This window comes from Mustela putorius, unplaced genomic scaffold (genome assembly GCF_011764305.1).
Source record: "Mustela putorius furo isolate JIRA1106 unplaced genomic scaffold, ASM1176430v1.1 tig00003944_pilon_pilon_pilon, whole genome shotgun sequence".
NCBI lineage: Eukaryota > Metazoa > Chordata > Mammalia > Carnivora > Mustelidae > Mustela > Mustela putorius.
Window position 1 is genome coordinate 6,468,285 of NW_025422088.1, and position 23,968 is coordinate 6,492,252.

Consider the following 23,968-nt stretch of genomic DNA (forward strand, 5'->3'; position numbering starts at 1 on the left):
ATAAATTATGAAAACTGCTCCCTCCAAATGATGCTTCTTCATAAGGATTTAAGAATTTAAAATTGTAAGAATTTAAAATTGAAACTTGATCATAGGATTTACCTTATGAATAACATCAAGTGAAGGCAGTTATTATTAGTTCTGAAGTATTTGTGATTCTGAATTCTTGGCCTCATTAGTAAATTTATTTTTAAACTCTCCCATGGAATGGTGATTGGCCTTCAGTCTTTCATTGATGCACATCATTGGGTCAAATGTGATGTGTTTGCCCAGAACTATATAAAATCTTCTTTGTATTTCATTGGAGATGGCATTGCTGAGTTTTGTTCAATTGGATTTGGACAGATGTTTTAATAGTCACTTCTAGAGTTGGCCCTGGAGAATATCTTCCTTTTTTTCTCTTCCCGATTCTCTGAAAAAACTTGACTAATTCACATTATCACAGTGATATCACAATTCAAGTTTTTCCAAACACTATAGCTGCAAAATAGAAGGGAACTACTCAGAATGTAATGCTATTGTGAATGATTGAGAAAGAAAACATTATTATAATTAAGCTACCAGGTTTCAGTGTGTTTTATTGTTGCTTAGAAAATCCTAGTATACCCAGACTTTACAGAGATTTAATGATCCTAAGAGGAGCTGAACTCATGGACCAAAATAACTATGGACATAAAAGTACAATTACTTACCTAAAAAAGATGATGTGGTTAACTTTATATGGCAATCCAAGTGTTATTGGAACAGGAATTAAAAAAATAGCTTTGGGGTGCCTAGGTGGCTCAATGGATTAAGCCACTGCCTTCAGCTAAGGTCATGATCTCAGAGTCCTGGGATCAAGTCCCGCATCAGGCTCTCTGCTCAGCAGGGAGTCTGCTTTCCTCTCTCTCTCTCTCTCTGCCTGCCTCCCCATCTACTTGTGATCTCTCTCTGTCAAATAATAAATAAATAAAATCTTAAAAAAAAGAATGACTGTACTTCTAAAAAATAGCTTAAAGTATATGATAAAATAATGATATACATATACAAAGAAAAGAAAGATATTATAGATGTGAATATAAATTAAGTGAAAATTGTTGAAATAAAGAATACAATAAATGGAGACTAAGATGAATATAGCTGTAAAATGAATAAATGAGTTGGGAAAAACAAACAAACAAAAAAACAAATTATTGACTTCTGCCCAAATGCAGCAGAAGAGAAAAAAAAAATAAAGAAAATATTTAAATAAGTACTGATATAAATTTTGGAGAATTAAAGAAAGATGAATGATACCAGACTTAAAAGAATGCCAAACATGAGAAATCAGAAACAAAACAAAACAAAAGCCACACACACAAAAAACCACTCATATGTATTATGGTGAGTTTTAAGAATATCAAAAACAGGGGAGCTGCTCTCGGCACAAGCATGTACGGCAAAGGCAAGAGTAACAGCAGCGCCGTCCCGTCCGACAGCCAGGCCCGGGAGAAGTTAGCACTCTACGTATATGAATATCTGCTCCATGTAGGAGCTCAGAAATCGGCCCAAACATTTTTATCAGAGATAAGATGGGAAAAAAACATCACATTGGGGGAACCACCAGGATTCTTACATTCTTGGTGGTGTGTATTTTGGGATCTCTACTGTGCAGCTCCAGAAAGACGGGAAACATGTGAACATTCAAGTGAAGCAAAAGCCTTCCATGATTATAGTGCTGCAGCAGCTCCCAGCCCAGTGCTAGGAAACATTCCCCCAGGAGATGGCATGCCAGTAGGTCCTGTACCACCAGGGTTCTTTCAGCCTTTTATGTCACCTCGGTATCCTGGAGGTCCAAGGCCCCCGTTGAAAATACCTAACCAGGCACTTGGAGGTGTCCCAGGAAGTCAGCCATTACTTCCAAGTGGAATGGACCCAACTCGACAACAAGGGCATCCAAATATGGGTGGGCCAATGCAGAGAATGACTCCTCCAAGAGGAATGGTGCCCTTAGGACCACAGAACTATGGAGGTGCAATGAGACCCCCCCTGAATGCTTTAGGTGGCCCCGGAATGCCTGGAATGAACATGGGTCCAGGTGGTGGTAGACCTTGGCCAAACCCAACAAATGCCAATTCAATACCATACTCTTCAGCATCTCCTGGGAATTACATAGGTCCTCCAGGAGGTGGAGGGCCACCAGGAACACCCATCATGCCTAGTCCAGCAGATTCAACCAACTCTGGAGACAACATGTATACTTTAATGAATGCAGTACCTCCTGGACCTAACAGGCCTAATTTTCCAATGGGCCCCGGGTCAGATGGTCCCATGGGTGGATTAGGAGGAATGGAGTCACATCACATGAATGGCTCTTTAGGCTCAGGAGATATGGACAGTATTTCCAAGAATTCTCCCAATAATATGAGCCTGAGTAATCAACCTGGCACTCCAAGGGATGATGGCGAAATGGGGGGAAATTTCTTAAATCCTTTTCAGAGTGAGAGTTACTCCCCTAGCATGACAATGAGTGTGTGATCCATTACCAAGTCTCCTCATGAAAACCAGTGAGTCAGCCCTTCACAGAACTACTACGGAAGAAAATTATTCATCACAGTGTACAGTTAAACAAAGGAATCTCAGTCACACCAAACCAACCTTTTTATTTCCTGCTCTCTCCCCTATTTTTTTGAAGAAAGCGGGTCCAAACGTGATTCAAACAACTGTACAGAGCGGCATATTAGAATTGCCCTAAACTGAACTGCAAATAATTATCTGTGTATGTATATGTGTGGGAAAAAGAATGTATTGCATATGTGTATGTTATATGGACATATGCACATACATACATTGGCCCACAGGACATTGTAAAATATTATTACATGACATCTTAAGTAGAAATAAGTAGGGACTTTTATTCCATCCTTTCTTTCACGTTTACATTTTAATTATTAAAAGTTGCTCCTGCCCCTCCCTGAACTATTTTGTGCTGTGTATATCACTGCTTTATATAAGTTATTTTTTAAGGTGAACTCAGATGTTATGGTTTTGTAAATGTCTGCAGTCATGGATAGGAATAAAATTGCTTATTTGAGAGCTTTCATTAAAAAAAAAAAAAGAATATCAAAAACAGAGAAGAGCATAAATGATGCCCAAGAGAAGAACAGATCACCTAAAATGTACAAGAATAATACTGACAGCAGAATTCTCAATAGTAATAGCATATAAAGGAGACAGCTGGGTGTTTGTATAGATGGAAAAGATATTTGAAACTAGATATTATACATCAAGCCAACTTATTGATTAAATTTGAGAGTACAGTAAAAATACAATGAAGCATGTTAGGTCTTAGAACATTTATCACACAGAGACACACATTTTAGAAAACTTCCTTGGGGGACAGCTCAATTTAGATAGAGAAAACAGAATTATGTATTCAAAGGCATATTTTGAAGGAAGGATTGAATATAGTCTGCACTGCAAATATTCTTTAATCCTTATGTTCTGAATTTCCTAAATTTAAGAAGTATTTGTTCAAATATTTATCTTTAAATAAACCCTAGGAGACTTTTTATTGGATTCTTGAAAATCAGTCCATTTGGATATAAATCTTTTTGTCACTGATGGAAATTTTGATAGCCTCTTAACTGTGGAATGCCTAATGTATTGTTACAGCAATTGTGATTTGCCAATACATGGGTGATGTGTGTGTTGTGTGTGTTTATTATTATTTTTGATGGTTTTACTCTTCTATGAGATTTTTAAGTAGACATAATTTTAATAAATTATGATTTGTTGAAATTTATCTGAGGTTCTATATAATAAAATGAAATTTGTGTGAACTAAAGAAGTGCGTCTCCATTTTTTTTTTAAGGAGTAGACTGGTCTTTAAAAATTGTCCAAAGAAGTACATTATATTCATTATTAAATTTGATAATATACAATAAAGTATTTATGGTCATATGGAACCATATCAAATTCTACTATTAATTCATATTAATAGTTACCATAAGAGGAAAAAGGGATATTTTTCAAAATGAAAATTAGCGTATTTTTCAGAATATGATATAGTGTTATTCACTGAACAGAGGGAACAAATGTCAAAGTTTAACAAGTTTACAGAATGTTTTAACATAAATTGAAATTTAAATCTGACTAAATTTCACAGTTTTAAGTAAAATGATAGCACTTTATAACCTTGAAAAGTGGTAAGTGACCCAAAACATTGCTTAGAAAAACAAATTTAACACTACAATAGTCTGAGATGGTTAAGTTATGGTACAACTTGCCATTGTGTATCATCAAATGGTATATTTTTTTCTTTTGGTTGTGTCATTATATTTTATTTTAGCCATTCTGGTAAGTGTGTAGTGGTATCTCAGTGTCATTTTTTTTTTAAAAGATTTTTATTTATTTATTTGACAGAGAGAAATCACAAGTAGATGGAGAGGCAGGCAGAGAGAGAGAGAGGGAAGCAGGCTCCCTTCTGAGCAGAGAGCCCGATGCGGGACTCGATCCCAGGACCCTGAGATCATGACCTGAGCCGAAGGCAGCGGCTTAACCCACTGAGCCACCCAGGCGCCCCTCTCAGTGTCATTTTAATTGCATTTCCTTGATGTCTAATTATGTCAAAATATATTATTTTGATGTTTAATGTTCTGAGCTTCTTCAGTTCAAGACCATGAAGCCACTTAGGAAAAATGCAGTTGAAGATGCACTCATAGACTAACTCTTATTTAGAAATAAGAAGAAACATTACTATCTATTCCAACAAAAAATAGATTTGTTATGCAGTAAGGATTTTATAAATTACCTGACACAACTTATATAATAAGATGAAATGGGACAGGTGGACCACTATTAGGTCATCTCTAGGCAGAAAGTGACTCAGAGCCTACATTACTCTCTCCCTGAAAGTATACTGTAGGCACTGAAACTACTACCCTGAGTCTGTGCTATCCAATTCCTTAAGTTAGAAAGTTTTAAAACCAGTCTGTGTGGGAGTATTTCATTTACAGATAGAGACTTGGTTGTCTATACATTTTTATACTTGATTTTTAGGGTGTAATAACTATGTTTTAAAATTCATGGTGGTTTTGAATACTGTTGGATAATTGTGCTAAAATGGTATATCCGTTCCTCCTAGGAAACAGAAATTATAGAAAGGTAGTGCTTTTCAGATCTGACATCTTTGAGTCATTGCAGTTTCAGTATAAATGCAATAGGAAAAGTGACATTCATGTTTATGATATTTTCTATAAATAAATTAGAATGTACTGGAGGCCTGATATAAAGTGGGATGACTAAACTTCAGTATGATATTGCTTTCAATTCAAAATACATTTTAAATTGAATTATGCACCTCTAAGTTCAGAGACAATAAACATTAACCAACACAATCAGTTCTATTTCTTGAAATTTTGGTAACATTGATAGTCTCACCTACTGGATGAACAGCAGCTAAAATCTTTGGTCATGGATTCTTGCTAAAATATCACTTTCCCAAAGATAATTAATGTTATGAATTTTCATTGATTGTTATTGATCATGAAGAATATAACAACCACGATAAAAAGAGTAGGAAAAGCATGATATCTCATCTGTAAGGGCATGTGGAAAGTAGAAAATGCTAATAAAAATAACTACCATTACTTCCTCAGTTAACATAATATAACAGAACACAAATATTTTATAACAATATTTTCTAGGCTCATTCTGATAACTCTTTTCTACATTCAAATTTAAAGGTTGAGGCATGTGATATATATTACACAAAAATCAGCCCAAGGAATTTGTTTTAAAAAAACCTCTTAATAAAGGACAAATCCAAAGGAATTTCTTTTCTAATTTAATTAACAAATTATGAATCAACTTACCTATTTCATCACAGTGTATCAGGCACCAATAATATTTTTTAATCGTCATACCTGATGCAATAGTTACCATCTTTCAGACATACTGATCATGAACAAGCAAATAAACAAGAGCACTGTAGCTTAAGATCTACCTGCATAAAACTAGGACTACTTCAGACAATCTCTTCACCACAACATAACAATGAATAGAAATCATACATGCTCTGTAATGGACATACAGATGAGATAGAAGGGGATGGGTGTTAATATATGCAGAATCTTTATTAATTACATTGTAAAACATAATATGGAAAAACAGAATAGAATTTTAGAAATACCCAGGTCACCATCATTGTTTTATTTTTATATGTGTAGATAAGGAGTTTAGTAAACAATCCATGACTATTCAACTTCTTATATTTTGAAAATTTTAGCAAAGGTAACAAACCTAGCAAATAGAAAATTGTATCTATCTGCAAAATACAGCTTTGCCAGTATGATAGAGGAAAAACAAAACAAAATAAGTAAAAAAAAGTTTAACATTTCACAAGAGTTTTACTTTTATTTTTTATTTATTATTTTTTAATTTTTCATTTGTTATTTACTTTTAATTTCTACTTTATTTTAATGAAAATGTCATGACCATAACATAAGAGCAGAATTAAACCAACATGATAAATTATTTTTTCCTAAGTTATAATAAACTAGCTTGGTGATTAATTCAAAAATTATATTACAAACTTCAGTGTTCTTGCAATAAGTATCACTGCATAAACAAATGAGTCAGGAGTCATAAACTAATGATGATTCTAAATGTTATTTAGAGAGACATCCTGTTCTTAATATATTTCAAATATTCTACACAAGGCAAAGTGGATCCAAGTAATCTGTAGGCAAAATAAGATTTTAGAGAAGTATATATTTCCAACAGTATTTATAAAATATTACCTTTATGTAAGGCATCATCCTGGACTTTGTGGAAAACACACAAAGGAGTAAGAAGTGGCCCTTCAAGAAACATATACAATAGCAAGGTTTAACATGAAGCAGCATGTCTTCTCTAAGTAAAAAAACATTGTACCAACTGACTTTACTGAAACTTTATATTTATTGCTCTCATTTTAGGTTATATTGTCCTTCTGCATGCAGGCTGCTCTAACAGACATGATATAGACTGAATAGCTTATAAAGAACAGGAATTTATTTCTCACAGTTCTAGAACTGAGAAGTTCAAGATTAAGGAATGGGCAGATCCAGGGAGAGCCCACTTCCTCATAGATGGCTATCTTCTCACTGTAAACGTACACGATGAATGAAGCAAGAGAACTCTCTGGGGTCTCCTTTAAAAGGACTGTAATCCCACTTATGACCTAATCACCTCCCAAAGGCCCCTATGTTTTAATACTATCACTTCCAGAGTTAGATTTCATAATATGATTTCGGGAGACACAAACATTCACACCATAGTATATATATAAAAAAAGACACAAAAACAACAAACAACAAAAATTATTTTAACTACCTATTATTTTCAACTATATAAAATTTTAATTTGTTTCTATATAATATTAAATAACTCATTTGAGTGATTCACTTATATCCAATGCATCTGAGTGCAATTGCAATTAAATTTGCTTACCCAACATATCCAGCAGCATATTTCTTCAGACTATCCCATTCCCCACCTTACAGGATTTACCACCTTAATGACTGAGCCACTCAGACACCCCTCAATGCTTTTATTTTGACCAGTATGATATAAGAAATTGAGAAATAAAAAGGAGACCACAAATTATGTGTTCTGAAGAAACAGTTTTCTTCTACCTTGAGTAATAATAGAATCAAAATCTAGATGGAAGCCTATTGAGTATTTTCTTGAATCAAATGAGTTATCCAGAGAGTGGAGGTATAGTGTGTCCATCTTATAGGAGAAAAAAAAATTCTATGAAATTTTTTTCATCATAAATCTTATTTGGAGTTAATTAAAATAACCTACATCAAGTAAATCCATCATTCTATCCCTACAATGAATCCACCAGTAATGGAAACATTTATACTCCATTAAATGTGTGCTTATTTATAGCTTTAAATTTTGAAACCAATTTTCCATCTAGACAAGGACACTTTGATGTACTTATTTAGTCAGTCTTTAAGGTTAGACAATGCCCGCATACTCTTCTGATTTAGATATCATATAACCTCAATTTCTATATGTCTGTCTTATAGCATAATTTCAAAGTAGTGGGTTTTTATTGCATTTTATTATTTTATTGCATATTACTGATCTTTGTTGCATTAATAACTTATCTGAGAGTCTGAGTGTCCTATGAATAAAGCTCTGCTGTGAAAGTTGAATACTAATAATAGTTCTTCCAGAAATCAGTTATTCTGTCTTCTTGCATGAAATTCATCTTATACTTGGCTTAGGCCCTTTGGCTAATTATGTACTCATTTTTATGTGGTGAATGCCTACCATGTTCTGAACATAGTGGCATGTTTCTCCTATCTAGACTGACATTCCATTTTTAACCTGCTCTGAGGCGTAAACCTATAAACCTATTTCTCATATTAGAACAAGTTTCCCAGGGATTGTTTCTTAGGGAACTCAATAATACTCTTGAGTTGGGGTAACCCTTGCAAACCACCCACAATCAAATCTTATGATTATAAAACATATTATTTGATTTATATCATAATAATCATCTTTGGACTCACATTTTCATATGAAGAGAATATTTAAATCTATGTTTCACATTTTCTAAGTCTGTTCTGGTTCTTTTTAAGTTCAGCCACTGAGTTGATAGGGCTCAGAGGAAAACAAAATGGATTTATCCATCACTGAACACAATTAATTGTATATTGGCCTCTTTAGGAATGGAGTTAGATAAAATGACTTAATCACAATTTTTCAGGGGAATATTATAAATAATTAACCACACTTACTATGACTCCGATAAAAGAATGTGAAATTCAGCACATGCAAGCAAATAACAATCAGATAAGGAAATTACTTATAAGGAATATTCCATTATTATAACTGATTCTGCCCCATATGGCAATACCTACTGGTTGAGGTTACTAATTTTCAATACAGATCTATGCAGAATAAGACTGATAGTCAAGTCTAGGTGCACAAATACCCTAAATATATTGCAAGTTCCTCTATTATGTATTACATATATTAATATTTTTCCTTTTCATACTTGCCTATTTCAGAAAACTCAAAAATGAATGTGAAACCTTGCATTACAATCAAATCACTAAAATTGAAGCAGTTTTAGAATCTCAACTCACTGCAGAATATATGTTGGACAAAGCCATGGAGTATCATTGGTGCAAGGATTTGTCAAGTATGGCTGATTTTTTGATACATTTGCCTCCACCTAAGATTCAGAGACACATATTTGGGAAGAGGCATATTTATTGATGCTCCCCAGGAATAATATAATTTCCTGATAAAGCATTTACTTCAAATACTAAGTCTGCTCATTTCATGTATATTTAAAACATTGATAAATGTCTTATACAGTGGAACATTCAACCAAAACAAATAAACATACTGTATTATTTGTTAGGGGTGTGATAAAAAAATACAATAGGCTTTGTGGCTTAAACTACACACATTTGTTTTTTCACAATTCTGAAAGGTGACATTTCAAGATATCACCAGGTTTGGTTTTCTCTGAGGTCTCTCTGCCTCGCCAATGGCTTCCTTCTTTCTGCCTCTTCATAGGTGTATCCCTGTATCTCTTCTTATAAGGACATCAGTTATATGGGATTAGGGTCTCACCCTAAAGACCTCGTTTAATTTCACTACAGCTTTAAAGACCATCTTGGGGTTTGGACTTCAACATATTAATTTTAGGGGGACACAACTCAGTCCATAACAAAACAAAACAAGACTAAAGAAAACACGTTTGTTCCTCAAATAAATCCATAAAATTATTATGCTGTTTCTTTAATATTATTTAGAAAACTATGCTTCCCAGAATGGTTTGCATCTAGGTTACTAGATATTAGATACATGCTACCAATTAGATGTTGTCATGTGAAATCTTGAAGGTTGAGTGTCCTGATGGCCATCTTCTTGCATGCCTTGGTTATTATCTTCTTGTAAGAAAGTTCATATATACAGTGGGTCTTCTTGAGGTGTTTGTTCTTTTAATATTTACTTAATATATCCTAGGTGTTAAGAGCGTAAACATTTATACTCCAGTCTTCTGACACTTGTAGTAGCAATGACTTCTTTCTAATCTAACTCTAGAATTAGCTTCAAATGGAAGAGCACTCATAATATAATAATTTGCTAAGGTTCTCAAAATAATTCTAAGATATCAATCTAGAACTTGTTATTTGACCCATTCTATTATCTCAGATAAATTCCTGTATTAAAGTTCTTGTTTAAGGTACTGAGGGTGACTTTTTTTCCTACACTGAGTTCTCACTGATACAGATATAAAGCTCTTCCCCTCACAATCTCCTTCTACAACTCTATTATGTACTCTCCATCTAAAGCATTCCTGTGTGTGTGTGTGTGTATATATATATATATATATATATATATGCCTATTTTTACTCATTCATCAATATTTAGATCAGAAATTATTGCCCATATATAATTTTAATAGCCCAACTGCAAGATCATAGTTATAACATTTTTTTGCTGGGATAAATGCCTCATCCAGTACTTTAAAAAATTTAAAAACTTGGAAACAAATGAACACTGTTGGAATGGGATTCAGCTGGTCTCCATCAACTAAAGTGTCAACCTCTTATAAGATCCCAAATTATTGTGGGATAAAAGCTCTCCTTTGTAAGAATCTGAAACAATAATTTAAAGAATTTCTTTCACAATGTGTTGACAACTGAAATAGAAAATATAGAATAGGGTCAGAGAGAAAAGAAGAGAGAGATCAAGTCCTGTGCTCTGAAGCTTCATCTACTCTTTGGAGAAGAGGGAGGAATGTGCTACAGCCTGAGCTCAAACCTATTAAAAGAGGTTTCACAAAGAGCGCTTAGACCATTTTAAAGATTTCTCTTTATATGAGAGACACAGAGAACTGGGATCTTAACTGCATCTATATAAAGTGAACTGTGGATAAAATACAGAGAGTAGGAATTGATGCCTAAGTGCATTGGTAACTGTAAAGAGAGAGTGGTGGGTGTTGAGAGCAGAGCATTATGTCAGAGTTTGAGTAAACCAAACATGCTTGGGTGTTCCCATTGTACCAAATGCAGGCTTTTGCCTTGCAAAACCACAGTGTATGTAGTCATCTTTGGATCAGAAAGCACAAAAAATCATGAACAAAAAATGCCAGAGTTGAACCACTAGCTCCCCAGGCCTAAAGAATTTATAAACCATCAGTTGGAATAGAGTTCCTTCTCTCCAAGTCAAAAGAACTGTAGAAGAGAGAAGTCAGGCAGAATCAAGGGAAGGCAAGAGCTTGCAGAATCTTCTTGAGAAGAAAGGGTAATATTTAAGCAATGGTTAGACTCCAACACAACAAAGAAAAAAGATGATTTGTACCTTCGGCTCAGGTCATGAAGTCAGTGTCCTGGCATTGAGCTCCCCATCAGGCTCTCTGCTCAGTGAGGAGTCTGCTTCTCCCTCTCCCTCTGTCCCTCCTCCCTCCTTGTGCTCTCTCTCTCTTAAATCAATAAATAATATCTTAAAAAATTAAAAAAAGCAAGCAAGCAAGCAAGCAAGCACAGTCCTGCCACCATTCTTCTCTGCTCAAATCAGCTGTAGGTGTGGGGAACTTGGAGTTTTGTTTATGACATGGAACTAGATATCCTATTTTCTCAATCAATACTGCTGCACTTCACTTCTAAAAGTATCTTTAGGACAGTATATTTCTTAAGGGCAACCAGTATAGCCTTGGGTTTAGCAAAAGTTGTCATACATGAACAAGGGAAACTAATTCCCTGAATAACATATAAGTAAAGGAGAGTAGACAGATGTATTCCAGTATTTTTATTGCTTTATGAATCATATATGCAGACATATTAAACAGGACATAATAGACAAAACAACCATAACATAGACAATTCATTTCCTTCCAGCTATTGCTATATTTTTCTGCTTCATGTTTGCCGCCAAATTTGTTTCAGCAGTGATTTGCTTCTATTTTTCTAATACCTTACTTAACTCTTCAGCGTATACTATTTCTCCCTCACCCACAAACCCTATTTAGTTCTAAAATTACAAAAACCTCAATATTCCCAAATATGAGAGATACACTTGCCGTTCTTTCATTCTTGACAACTTTTCTTAGTTCTCTTCATGTCAAAGACCATTCTTTGATCATCTTTACTATTCAAATTTAAACATTGTCATTTTATAAAGAAACTTCTGGGACTCTCTACTTATGTTTTTTGTTTGTTTGTTTTCACTCTATTAGAATGTGTCTGCCTATTGATTTATGTACTATTTTTTTAAGATTTTTGTTTATTTGACAGAAAGAGGTCAAAAGTAGGCAGAGAAGCATGCAGAGAGAGAGAGAGAGGGAGAAACAGGTTCCCTGCTGAGCAGAGAGCCCAATGTGGGGCTCACTCCCAGGACCCTGGGATCATGACCTGAGCCGAAGGCAGAGGCTTAACCCACTGAGCCACCCAGGCGCCCCTTTCCTATTTTTTAATGGATAAATCTCATCCTCTGGATTCTAATCTATCTATCAATCTATCTCTACAAGAGTTCTATCTCAGAAGTGTCTCAAATGTAATATATCCTTATCAAACTTCTTGATATAAATTACTGAAATCTATTTGTCCACTTTATTCATTCCATTAAATCACATCATTATTAAGACAACCCTTGATATCTACATAAATTTACTTCTGTCTCTAAAAATAAAATTCTGTCCTGATGAGGATTACTCACAACAACCAAAAAACAAACCCAAAAGTCCATCAAATGATGACTGGATTAGACAATGCAGAATAGCCATACAATCCAATATTATTCAGCAATAAAAAGGAATGAAGTACATAATGTACACTACAACATAGGAACCTTGCTAAATATTATGTTAAGTGAAATCAACCTGTCATAGAAAACCATATATTGTATGACTGCATTTAATTGTAGTCCAATGATAGGAAATGTCCAAAATCAGAGAATTTAGAGACAAAAAGCAGCTTAGTAGACTCCTGGTTGTTTAGGACTCAGAGGAGTGTTTGGGAGAAGAGTGGTTGCTAGTAGATACTAGGTTAATTTTTTTGTTTTTGTTTTTTTAAGGGGAGGGCAGGGGGTAAGGGACGTTTTAAAATCATTTTGATAGTGAAGAAACTAAAAACTATCAAATTTTGCTCTTTAAATAAGCAGATTTTGTGTTATGTAAATTGTATCACAATTAACCTGTTTTAAAAAATAAATATAAAAAATAATTGCTTACAAATACAGATCCTTCAGGGTCTATCCTTGCTACTTTTCTTATCTCTAGTTAACTATCCACTACTCATTTTCTCTAGCCACATTGTTTTCTGTTCATTTCTGAAAATCTATGAACATTTGTGTTTTTTCTGCTGTCTTAATACCACTACACAGTCTATGTTATCTGTTCTAAAATATCTTGACTCATTAGATCACTGTTTCTTTGGCATTGTTCAAATCCCAGCATGAATTTATCAACTAAGGTTTCCTCTCCCCATGGCATCATAACCAGTTCATTCTGACCTTAGCTATCACAACATTGTCTTCATTATACTTCAGAGGATTGTCTGATTTTTTTAATCTGTTTATTTTCAGTTTCCTTCCACTAGAATGTGGGCTTTAGGAACACAATGACCATGTGATCTTCATTCTCCTCTGTAGCCAGTGCCTATTATTACACTTGACATGAAATAGGCTCAATTATTAATTGTTAAATAAATAAGAAGAAAACATTTGCCACATTCCCTGTGCCTACGTGGCAACTAAAATCTAATAGTGAAAAAAAAAATGCTAGGCTAAATGTCAGAATGAATAATAATCCTGTTGTCAGTAGTGCCTGGATAAATAACTTTGAAAGCGGATTTTGAAGTCCCACATATTCATTTTTCTCCACTCCAAAATCATGACCTTGATACCTGGCCCACCTACAATAGAAGATGGACAATAATTTCCAACAAGATAAAAAAAAAGTCAGGCTTTTATAAATCATAAAATGGTGTTCAAATAAGAATGACATTACAACAATAGACTGAGACACTACAAGGCAATTTTAAAAATTCTTCCCTTGCTATCATTGGATTTCTTTCTGCTATCAGGGTTTTCTTAGTCACAGATAACAACCTGGATCTTTTCTGTGTTACTTGACTTCAAACAGAAGGTTAGCATGTACTGTGCCATTGATTTTCTTTTAAGAATACTATTAACTTTCCAATAGATTATGATCTCTCTCCACCTACCTATTCACCATCAGAACTGAACTAGGTCATTCTGAAAATTCACGAGTATAGAACAATTTGACTTTAACAATTGTTTTGACCATTCAGTTTTCTTTCACAATTTTTATAGACTTGTGTTTTTCCTTAAACCTATAATTTAAAATGTCTTGAATGGCAAAGACAATGATATACCGTTTCTCACTATTTATAGCTTTACAAAGGGTGGTTTACAGAACACTTTGAAATATATTATGTTATATGATTGTAACAATAATTTTATTCTCCCTTTACAAATGGTAATATTGACAATCAAGAAATTTAGCATTTTGATTGAGTTGACAAAGAAGGTGGAGTGCCATTTCGCTTTTCTAGGTCCTTCTTTTTAAAGAGTAGAAAATATACTTTCCCAAAAAGAAACAAACTCAGAATGAAAGAGTAGGAAGGAAGTTACCTTAATCAGGCTATAAACAGATACTCTAACCAAAAACACTGGAAACTGCAAAAAGATGCCAACTGTTTTTAAAGATGGCAGACAACTTTAGGCACCTGGGTGGCTCAGTGGGATAAGCCTCTGCCTTCGGCTCAGGTCATATCTCAGGGTCCTGAGATCAAGCCTCACATCAGGCTCTCTGCTCAGCTGGGAGCCTACTTTCCCCCCTCTCTCTGCCTGTATCTCTGCCTCCTTGTGACCTCTCTCTGTGTCAAATAAATAAATAAAATCTTAAAAAAAGAATAAAAAAATAAAAAATAAAAACCCATTCTATTAAAAATAATTTCCCATCTAAAAATATAACTTGAATGTCTTTATGTAAAGCACATACATTTCTATTAATATTTTATGTGCATGCTGAGTGTCCCATTGAACAGATGTTCCAAATCTTTCATAACCTATTTCCAAGTATTGGTCTCACAGGATTAGCTAGCCTGTGTTTCCCCTTTACAATTCTGTGATACCCAGGTAGGCTTATATGCTTAGAGGCAATAAATTACTGTCTACTTCCCCTGTGACTCTGCTAATCCATTACCTGTTTAGTCAGCAAGAATCAAATGTGATGATTCCCAAACTAGTTAAGGACACCTACACTTACTTCGTAATTATACAGCTTCATTAAACACTATGTAAACCAACAAAATATGACTGCAAAAAAAAATCACTGTTCTTTTGAAAACTAACACAGCTACTTTGGAAAGATTTGATACAAAGAAATCAATAAGAAAAATTTTTGCTAAGTTAGGTATGGGTTAGATGACCCAGTACCAGGCAGGGAGGGAGTGATCACAGGATTCTCACTCAATTCAGTTAAAGAAACTGAAACTGAATGCAAAAAAAAAGACAACATAGAAGCTTTTTTAAAAAAGATTCTTTTTTATTTATTTGAGACACAGACAGACAGTATGAGCAGGGAAAGGGGCAATGGGAGAAGGAGATTCCCTGCTGAACAGGGAGTCCAATGCGGGACTCCATCCCAGGACTCCGAGGTCATAACCTGAACCGAAGGTAGACGACTAACCTATTGAGCGACCCAAGTGCTGTGATAACTCAGAAATCTAATCTGCAGGCCAGTTTCCAGAGAAAAGACCTGGCACTGTTTCAATGGAGAATAAATGTACATATATTGTTTCCAAATAAAATGCTAAAAACTGTATGTACCATTCCCTAAGAGTACTTGTTTAAACTGACATTTTTTAGTTAATCAACCAAAGACTGACCCTGCTAGTGTCGGAGAGAAGGACTTCATACCAAACCGTAATTTCACAGTCATCTACAGAAAGCCACCTGCTTCTTACACTGGTGACCAAATTAGCCTGGAACTTTCTCTCCTGAGACCATCTCAGACCTTACATCATAGTTATGTAGTACGTCACGGGAGGGGGTCTCGGTTCATAATCCTGGCCATCCTACTCACCAACTGTATACCTTTAGGTCGATCACTTTCCCTGCCTCAGTTACACATTGTTGAAGTTCTTGAACTTCATGATGGCATTCTAAATTGTATAACTGGGGTGCCTATGTGGCTCAGTTGGTTAAGCATCTGCCTTTGTCTCAGGTCATGATCCCAGTCTCTTGGGTTTGAGTTCCACATCAGGCGCTCTGCTGAGCAAGGAGCCTGCTTCTCACTCTGTCCCTTCCTCCTGCTCCTGCACTCTCTCACTCTCAAATAAAATCTTAAATAAATAAATAAATGAATAAATCATATAACTTAGCCTCAGTGAACAAATGCTATTAGGTAATATTAGTACTCAACTTACCATTTATGCATTTGTTCTCAGATAAACAAAAGTTGCATAACACATGACTAAATAACTCAGAACATCTGTGAATACTGGGTCAGGCAGCATTTGCTGTGAAAAGCAAACCCAAACTCACAGTGCCATAATAGAGACCCATTTCACTTAACCAAGAATGGTTTTACTACTTTAGGAATGGTTTTACTTTATAGTGTAGATTTCCCAAGTATTCAAAAAGAAAGTATTTACAACCGATACATTTATGGTCAACTGATTTTTCACAAGGATGCCAAGACCATTTAATGGGGGGAAAAGCAGTCTTTTCGAGTGCCTACTACTGGGACAAGTGAATATCTACATGCAAAAGAATGAACTTGGAACAGCAACGTCACACATACACAAAAATATAACTCAAAATGGATCAAAGATTTAAATGTAAGAGTAAAAACTGTAACACTCAGAGAAAATAGGTGAAAATCTGTATGCCTTTGGATCGGGAAAAGCTTTCTTAGACATGATACACAAAGCAATAAGAAATATTAGATAAGCTGAACTTGATCAAAATAAAAACTTTTGTGTGTCAAAGGACACTACGGAGAACGTGAAAAGACAACCCACAGAATGGGAGAGAGTATCTGCAAATCATTTGTCTGACAAGGACCTAATAACCAGAATATGCAAATATACTCTTAGAACTCAACAACAAAAAGACAAATAACCTAATTTAAAAACAAGCCAAAGACTTTTGAATAGACATTTCTCCAAAGATGATACACAGACGGTCAAGAGCACACGTCGGGATGTTCGACATCCTTAGTCATTGGGGAAATGCGAATCAAAAGCACATGCAGATGCCACGTCACACCCACTAGGACAACTATGGTAAAATAAGAAAAAGAAAAAGAAAAAAAAAGAAGAAAAGTGCTGGCAAAAAGGCGGAGAAGCTGGAACCCTCCTGTATTGTCGGTGAGAATGTAAAATAGTGTGGCTAAGGCAGCAAACAGCTCGGTAGCTCCTCAAGAAGTTACACACGTACAATTACCCAGCAGTTCTACGTCTAGGGGTATGACACCGACAGAACTGACAACAGATGTTCCTGCCACAACCTGTACATGAATGTGCACAGCAGCGCTGCTCGTAACAGCCAAAAGAGTATATACCCAACGTCCATCAACTGATGAATGGATACATAAAATGTGGAAGAGCCTCTTACACAACCATAAAAAGGAATAAACTGTTACATGCTACAACACGAGTGAAGTCTGAAAACATTCTACTCTCAGGTTAAAGGAAGCCAGACACAAAAGGTCACGTGTTATACAATTCCACTGATATGAGATGTTCCAGAAAAGGCAAATCCATAAAAACAGAAAGTAGATTCATGATTGCCAGGGAATAAGGGGAGGGGAGAATTGGAACTAAGAGGTTTATTTTTCGGGTGATGGAAGCATTCTGGAATTAGACAGAAGTGACGTATGTACCATATACACAGTAAATATACTAAAAACCAGAGAAGAGTACACTTTAAAATGGCAACTATTCTGCTTTGTGAATTACATTTTGATGAAAAATGAAACAACTTAAATATTAACAAGTTAAATGCTAGGATACATTAAAAAAATGCAAAGTAACACTAATCACAGGAACAATGGAGTAGCTATATGAATTTCAGACAAAGCAGATTTCAGAGAAGGAAAATTATCAGGCATAAAGAGCAGCATTACATAATGATAAAGAAATCGACTGACCAAGAAGACACAATTATCCTTAACGTATGTGTGCCTGATCAACACAGGTGAGACACAACCTAACAGAACTGCAGGGAGAAATATACGATTCCATTATCACAGCTGGTGACTTCAACACTTCTCCATCATTAATGGGCCGATCCAGCAGCAGGGCAACAAGGATCTGACAGATGTGGACATTCAGTCCAGACATGGCACACTTAACACCACCATCAATTACTGTACAACAGATGTACACAGACAATTTCGCCCAGTAATAGTGCAACACACATTCTTCTTAAGCTCACATGGAACACTCATCAAGACAGAATAATTCTGGGCCACAAAACACAACAAATTTTTAAAAATAAAAATTATACCAAGTATGTTCTCAGACCGCAATGGAATTAAAAATCAGTAACAGAAGATAGCTGAAGAAGTCCAAAATACATGGAGATTAAATGACACACTTCTAAATGACAGGAGACCAGTCTCAACAAAATACAATGTAGCAAAATGTGTGGAATGCTGCTTAAAGGGAAAATACAGTACTGAATGCAAATATTAGAAAAAAAAAGATTAAAGTCAATAATCTTAGCTTCCATTTTAGGCAACAACAACAAAATCAAATCTAAAGTAAGGAGGGGATCCTGGGTGGTTCAGTTGGTTAATCATCTGCCTTTGGCTCAGGACATGGTCCTAGGGTCCTGGGACAGAGCCCTGCATCAGAGATTCCTGCTCAGGGAGGCTGCTTCTCCGTCTCCCATTCCTCCTGCCTGTAATCCCTCTCTCACTGACTCCCTCTGTGTCAAATAAAATCATTAAAAAAAAAAAACCGTAAGGAAGTAGAAAAAAATAAAAATTAGAGCAGAAATCAATGTAATTAAAACCAGGAATTTTTTTTAAAGATTTTTATTTATTTATTTGCCAGACACAGAGGGAGAGAGAGCGAGCACAGGCAGACAAAGAGGCAGGCAGAGGCAGAGGGAGAAGCAGGCTCCCTGCCGAGCAAGGAGCCCGATGTGGGACTCGATCCCTGGACCCTGGGATCATGACCTGAGCCGAAGGCAGCTGCTTAACCAACTGAGCCACCCAGGCATCCCAGGAATTTTTTTTTTAATCAATAAACCCCAAGTCTGTTTCTTTGAAAACATCAATAAAACAGATACACCCTTAGCCAGGCAAACAAAGAAAAAAAGGTAGAAGACATAAGTTACTAATATCAGATGAAAGAAGGGAGGGCTACTGCTAACAATCCCAATCACTATAAATTCAACCAAACATTTATCGAATACTACACAATTCTCTAAAATCTCTTCCAGAAAGTAAAACTAGAAGGAATACTTCCTAAATCATTCTAGGAGATCATTATTACCCTGACACCAAAACCAATACTACAAGAAAAGAAACTACAAACTAGTATCTCTCATGAACACAGACCCAAAAATCTTCAACAAAAATTAGCAAATAAAAGCAAACACTATATTAAAAAATTATACACCAGGTTCATGTAGGATTTATTCCAGGTATGCAACATTAGAAAATGTTCAACATTAGAAAATCAATGTGATCCATCATATCAACAGAAAAAAAAATCACATGATCATATCAATGAAGGGAGGAAAAAAAACATTTAACAAAATCCACACCTCTTCATTATTAACCCTCAGGAAACTAGAAATAGGAGGACTTCCTCAACTAGATAAAGAATATCTCAAAAAATCCACAGCTAACATGATATTAATACTGAGAAAATAGAAGACAAGGAATCAAGGCAAGGATGTCCCTCCTACTACTACTATTCAATACTATACTGGAAGGCCAAACTAATGAAATAGGTTAAGAAAAGGAAACAAAAGGTATACAGCCTGGGAAAGAATAAAACTTTGTTCACAGATGACATGACTGTCTACAGAAAATACAAAGACTTCACACCACACACCCTCCTGAAACTAGTCAAGTGATTATAGCAAGTCTGCACAATACACAGTTAAAATACAGAAGTCAATTGCTTTCCAATGATGTATCAGACAAAGGGCCAGTATTCAAAATTTATAAAGAATTTATCAAACTCAACATCCAAAAAACAAAAAAATCCAGTCAAGAAATGGACAGAAGACATGAACAGACCAAAGAAGACATCCAAATGGCCAACAGACACATGAAAAAGAGCTCCACATCACTCAGCATCAGGGAAATACAAATCAAAAACACAATGAGACACCACCTTACATCAGTCAAAATGGCTAAAATTAACAAGTCAGGAAACAACAGATGTTGGCGAGGATGTGGAGAAAGGGGAATCCTCCTACACTGTTGGTGGGAATGCAACTCTGGAAAACAGTATGGAGGCTCCTCAAAAAGTTAAAAATGTAACAACCCAACGACTTAGCAATTGCCCTATTAGATGTTTATCCAAAGTACACAAAGTGATTTGAAGGGGCAAAAGCACCCCGATGTTTATAGTCAAACTATTGAAAGAGCCCAGATGTCCATCAACAGATGAATGGATAAAGAAGATGTGGTACACACACACACACACACACACACACACATTACTCAGCCATCAAAAAGAACAAAATCTTGATATTTGCAAGGACATGGATGGAACTAGAGGAAGACAAATACCATATAGTTTCAGTCACATGTGGAACTTAAGAAACAACAGATGAATATAGGAGAAGGGAAGGAAAAATAGAAACAGACAGGGAGGCAAATCACAAGAGACTTAACTACAGGAAACAAACCGAGGGTTACTGGAGAGGGGAAAGTTGGGGTAACTGGGTGAGGGGTATTAAGGAGGGCACTTGTTGGGATGAGCTCTGGGTGTTGTATGCAACCAATGAATCATGAAATTCTAACCATGAAACTAAAAGTACACTATATGTTAATGAGATTGAATTTTAATTAAAAAATTTAAAAAGTCAATTGCTTTCGTATATACCAGCAATGTACAAGTGGAATTTGAAGTTAAAAACACAAGACCATTTACATTAGCATACCAAAAAAAAATAATACTTAGGTGCAAATCTAACGAAATATGCACAATATCTATATGAGAAAAAGTATAAAATTCTGATGAAAGATAACAAGCAAGGTAAGATGTGAAGTGGAAAGAAAGTCCATCATCTTGGGTAAGAACACTCAATACTGTTAAGAGGTCAGTTCTTCCCAAACTGATCGACAGACTCAATGCAATCCCAATCAAAATGCCAGGAAGTTATTCTGTGGATACCAACATGTTGACTCTAAAATTTGGATGGAAAACTGGAAAACCAAGAGTCCCAGAGTAGTCAACAAAATATTAAAGAGCGGGGAAAAAAAGGAAATTGGGAATTGCCACCACCCAATCTCAAGACTTACTATTAAAGCTATAGTGATTAAGACAGAAGGTGCCTGGCAAAAGAGACAGGTGCTTGGAACAGAGTGGAGAGCCCAGAACAACATCCACACACACAGGCAAAGGCAACTCAATGGCAAGGACAGTCTTCAACAAATGGAACCGAACAATGGGACATAGATAAGACAAAACAAACAAATGAAAAGAATAAAAACAAACTTTTCACACCTTTCACAAAACCTAAATGTAAAATGCAAAACTTCTTAAAGATGACATAAGAAAAAATGTAGGGATCCTTGGATTTGGCAATGACTTTTCAGATATAAAACCAAAAGCATGATCTACGAAAGAAAAAAATTGATGAGAGGGACTTTGTTAAAATTAAACTTCTCTGTAAAAGACACTGTTAAGAGAATGAAAAGACGGGACGCCTGGGTGGCTCAGTTGGTTAAGCAGCTGCCTTCGGCTCAGGTCATGATCCCAGCGTCTTGGGATCGAGCCCCACATCAGGATCCTTGTTCCGCAGGGAGCCAGCTTCACCCTCCGACTCTGCCTTCCACTCTGTCTGCCTGTGCTCACTCTCGCTCGCTCTCTCTCTTACAAATAAATAAATAAAATCTTAAAAAAAAAAAAAGAGAGAGAGAGAATGAAAAGACCAGTCACAGAGTAGAGAAAATATCTGCAAAACACATCCATGGTAAAGGACTTAAAATAAGAAATATAATATAAAGATGTCTTAGTAGCAACAAGAAATCAACCCTAATTTAAAAATGTGAAAAGAGCGGTGGCTGGGAAACCCAGTCGGTTAAGCATCTGCCTTTAGATCAGGTCCTGGAACTGAACCCCACACTGGGCCCCCGGCTCAGCGAGGAGCCTGCTTTTTTCCCTCTCCCGCTGCCTGCTGCTACCTCTCCGTGTGCTTGTGCTGTTAATAAATAAATAGAATCTTTAAAAAAGAAAAAAAAAGGATCTGAAAAGATGCTCAACTTTGTATGTCATTAAGAAATTGCAAATTTAAACAAGGTACTATTACATATCACGTAGAATATAAAAAATCCAAAGCACTAGTAATACCAAATGCTGGCAAAGATGTGGGACAACCGAACTCTCGTTCACTGTTTGGTCAGAACGCAAAATGGGAGGCACTGTGTGAGACAGCTTGGCAGTTTCTCACAGAACTAAACACATTCTCACTATAAGATCAGTAATTGTGCTCCTCTGTATTTACCCAAAAGAGCTTAAAACTAGTGTCCACACAAAAACCTGCACATGGATGTTTACAGCAGCTTTATTCTCTGAAGTGCCAAAACTTGGAAGCAATCCAAATCTCCTTCAGTAGGTGAACAGGTACACTGTGCCACACCCACACAATGGATTATTCGACAATTAAAAGATGAATTATTAAGCCACAAGACTTCGAAGAACCTTAAATGCATATTGCTAAGTGAAAGACCAGTCCCAAAGGCTAAATACTATATGATTCCAACTCTATGGCATTCTGGAAAAGGTAAAAATTAACCAACATTTTTATTTTTATTTATTTTTTAGGTCATCTCTATACCCAATGTGGTGGCTAGAACTCACAACCCCGAGATCAAGAGTCAGATGCCCTAGCAACTAAGCCAGCCAGGTGCCTCTGAAAAGGTAAAACTCTAGACAGTAAAAAGATCCTGGGCTGAGGGGTGAGGGAGCAGGGTACAGAGCGAGGAGAAGAAACAAATAGATGAGGTACAGGGGTTTTCAAGGCAATGAAACTAGGCTGTAAGATACCAAGAGTAGGTAAATAACATTATACATTTGTCAAAACCCACAGAACTATAGAAAGAGGAGTGAACCCTAATGTAAACCATGGATTTTAATTAATACTGTATCAATGCTGGTTCATCAGTTGTAACACATGTACCACAACAATGTAATACATTAATAATAGGAGATAGTGAAGTTAGAAGAAAAATATCTTCTCCTATTACTCAGGGGTATTTCCTATCTGAACCCAGCTAAAGTACAAATCCCCCAAAAGGCCAGAAGTTGGGAGATCACAAGAGGTGTTGGAACACAGGAAAATAAATGAGCAAACCAGACAAGCTGCAGGTAATTAAGAACCATTAACCATGAGAGAAGCAGTGACATCACTCAAAATTAAAACCAAGTAGAGTTTAAAAGTTTAGCTACTTTACTAACTAGCTGCAATCAGGGATGGCAAACAAAGACTAATTCAAAGTAACCTGGGAATTAATCATTTAAAACTTACCAATAATCTGAAATTAGTAGCTTTAATGCTATGAAAATTACATGGAATTTGGAAAGATTGAAGTTCTCTAAGCTGCCAAGAAGTAAAACACTCCTTCCCAGATACATGGACTTATAAAATCACTATATACTATCTCCACGAGAAGCAGAATCCCCCAGAACCATCACTCTGTAATGATGAGAAGTACTAAGAGGGCATAAGAAATTTATGAGCTCTGCCCTGAAACATGTCCCATTTCATC

At 35.7% G+C, this 23,968-nt stretch overlaps 1 protein-coding gene and 1 long non-coding RNA gene across 3 annotated transcripts in view; one reads left to right on the forward strand and one right to left on the reverse strand.

The window, feature by feature from the left end:
* LOC123389093 overlaps nucleotides 1-23,968 on the reverse strand; it is a 68,778-nt gene that overhangs the window by 37,574 nt on the left and 7,236 nt on the right. The gene's annotated exons all lie outside the window — the stretch shown is intronic.
* On the forward strand, nucleotides 1,391-3,076 carry LOC101693037 (single-stranded DNA-binding protein 2-like). Its single transcript, XM_004782540.3, has one exon. The coding sequence runs from the start codon at nucleotides 1,411-1,413 to the stop codon at nucleotides 2,494-2,496; it is 1,086 nt and encodes a 361-aa protein (XP_004782597.2). The 5' UTR covers nucleotides 1,391-1,410; the 3' UTR covers nucleotides 2,497-3,076.

Coding starts and splice junctions, on each gene's coding strand:
- LOC101693037 (XM_004782540.3), top strand. CDS start 1,411: ATGTACGGCAAAGGCAAGAGTAACAGCAGCGCCGTCCCGTCCGACAGC.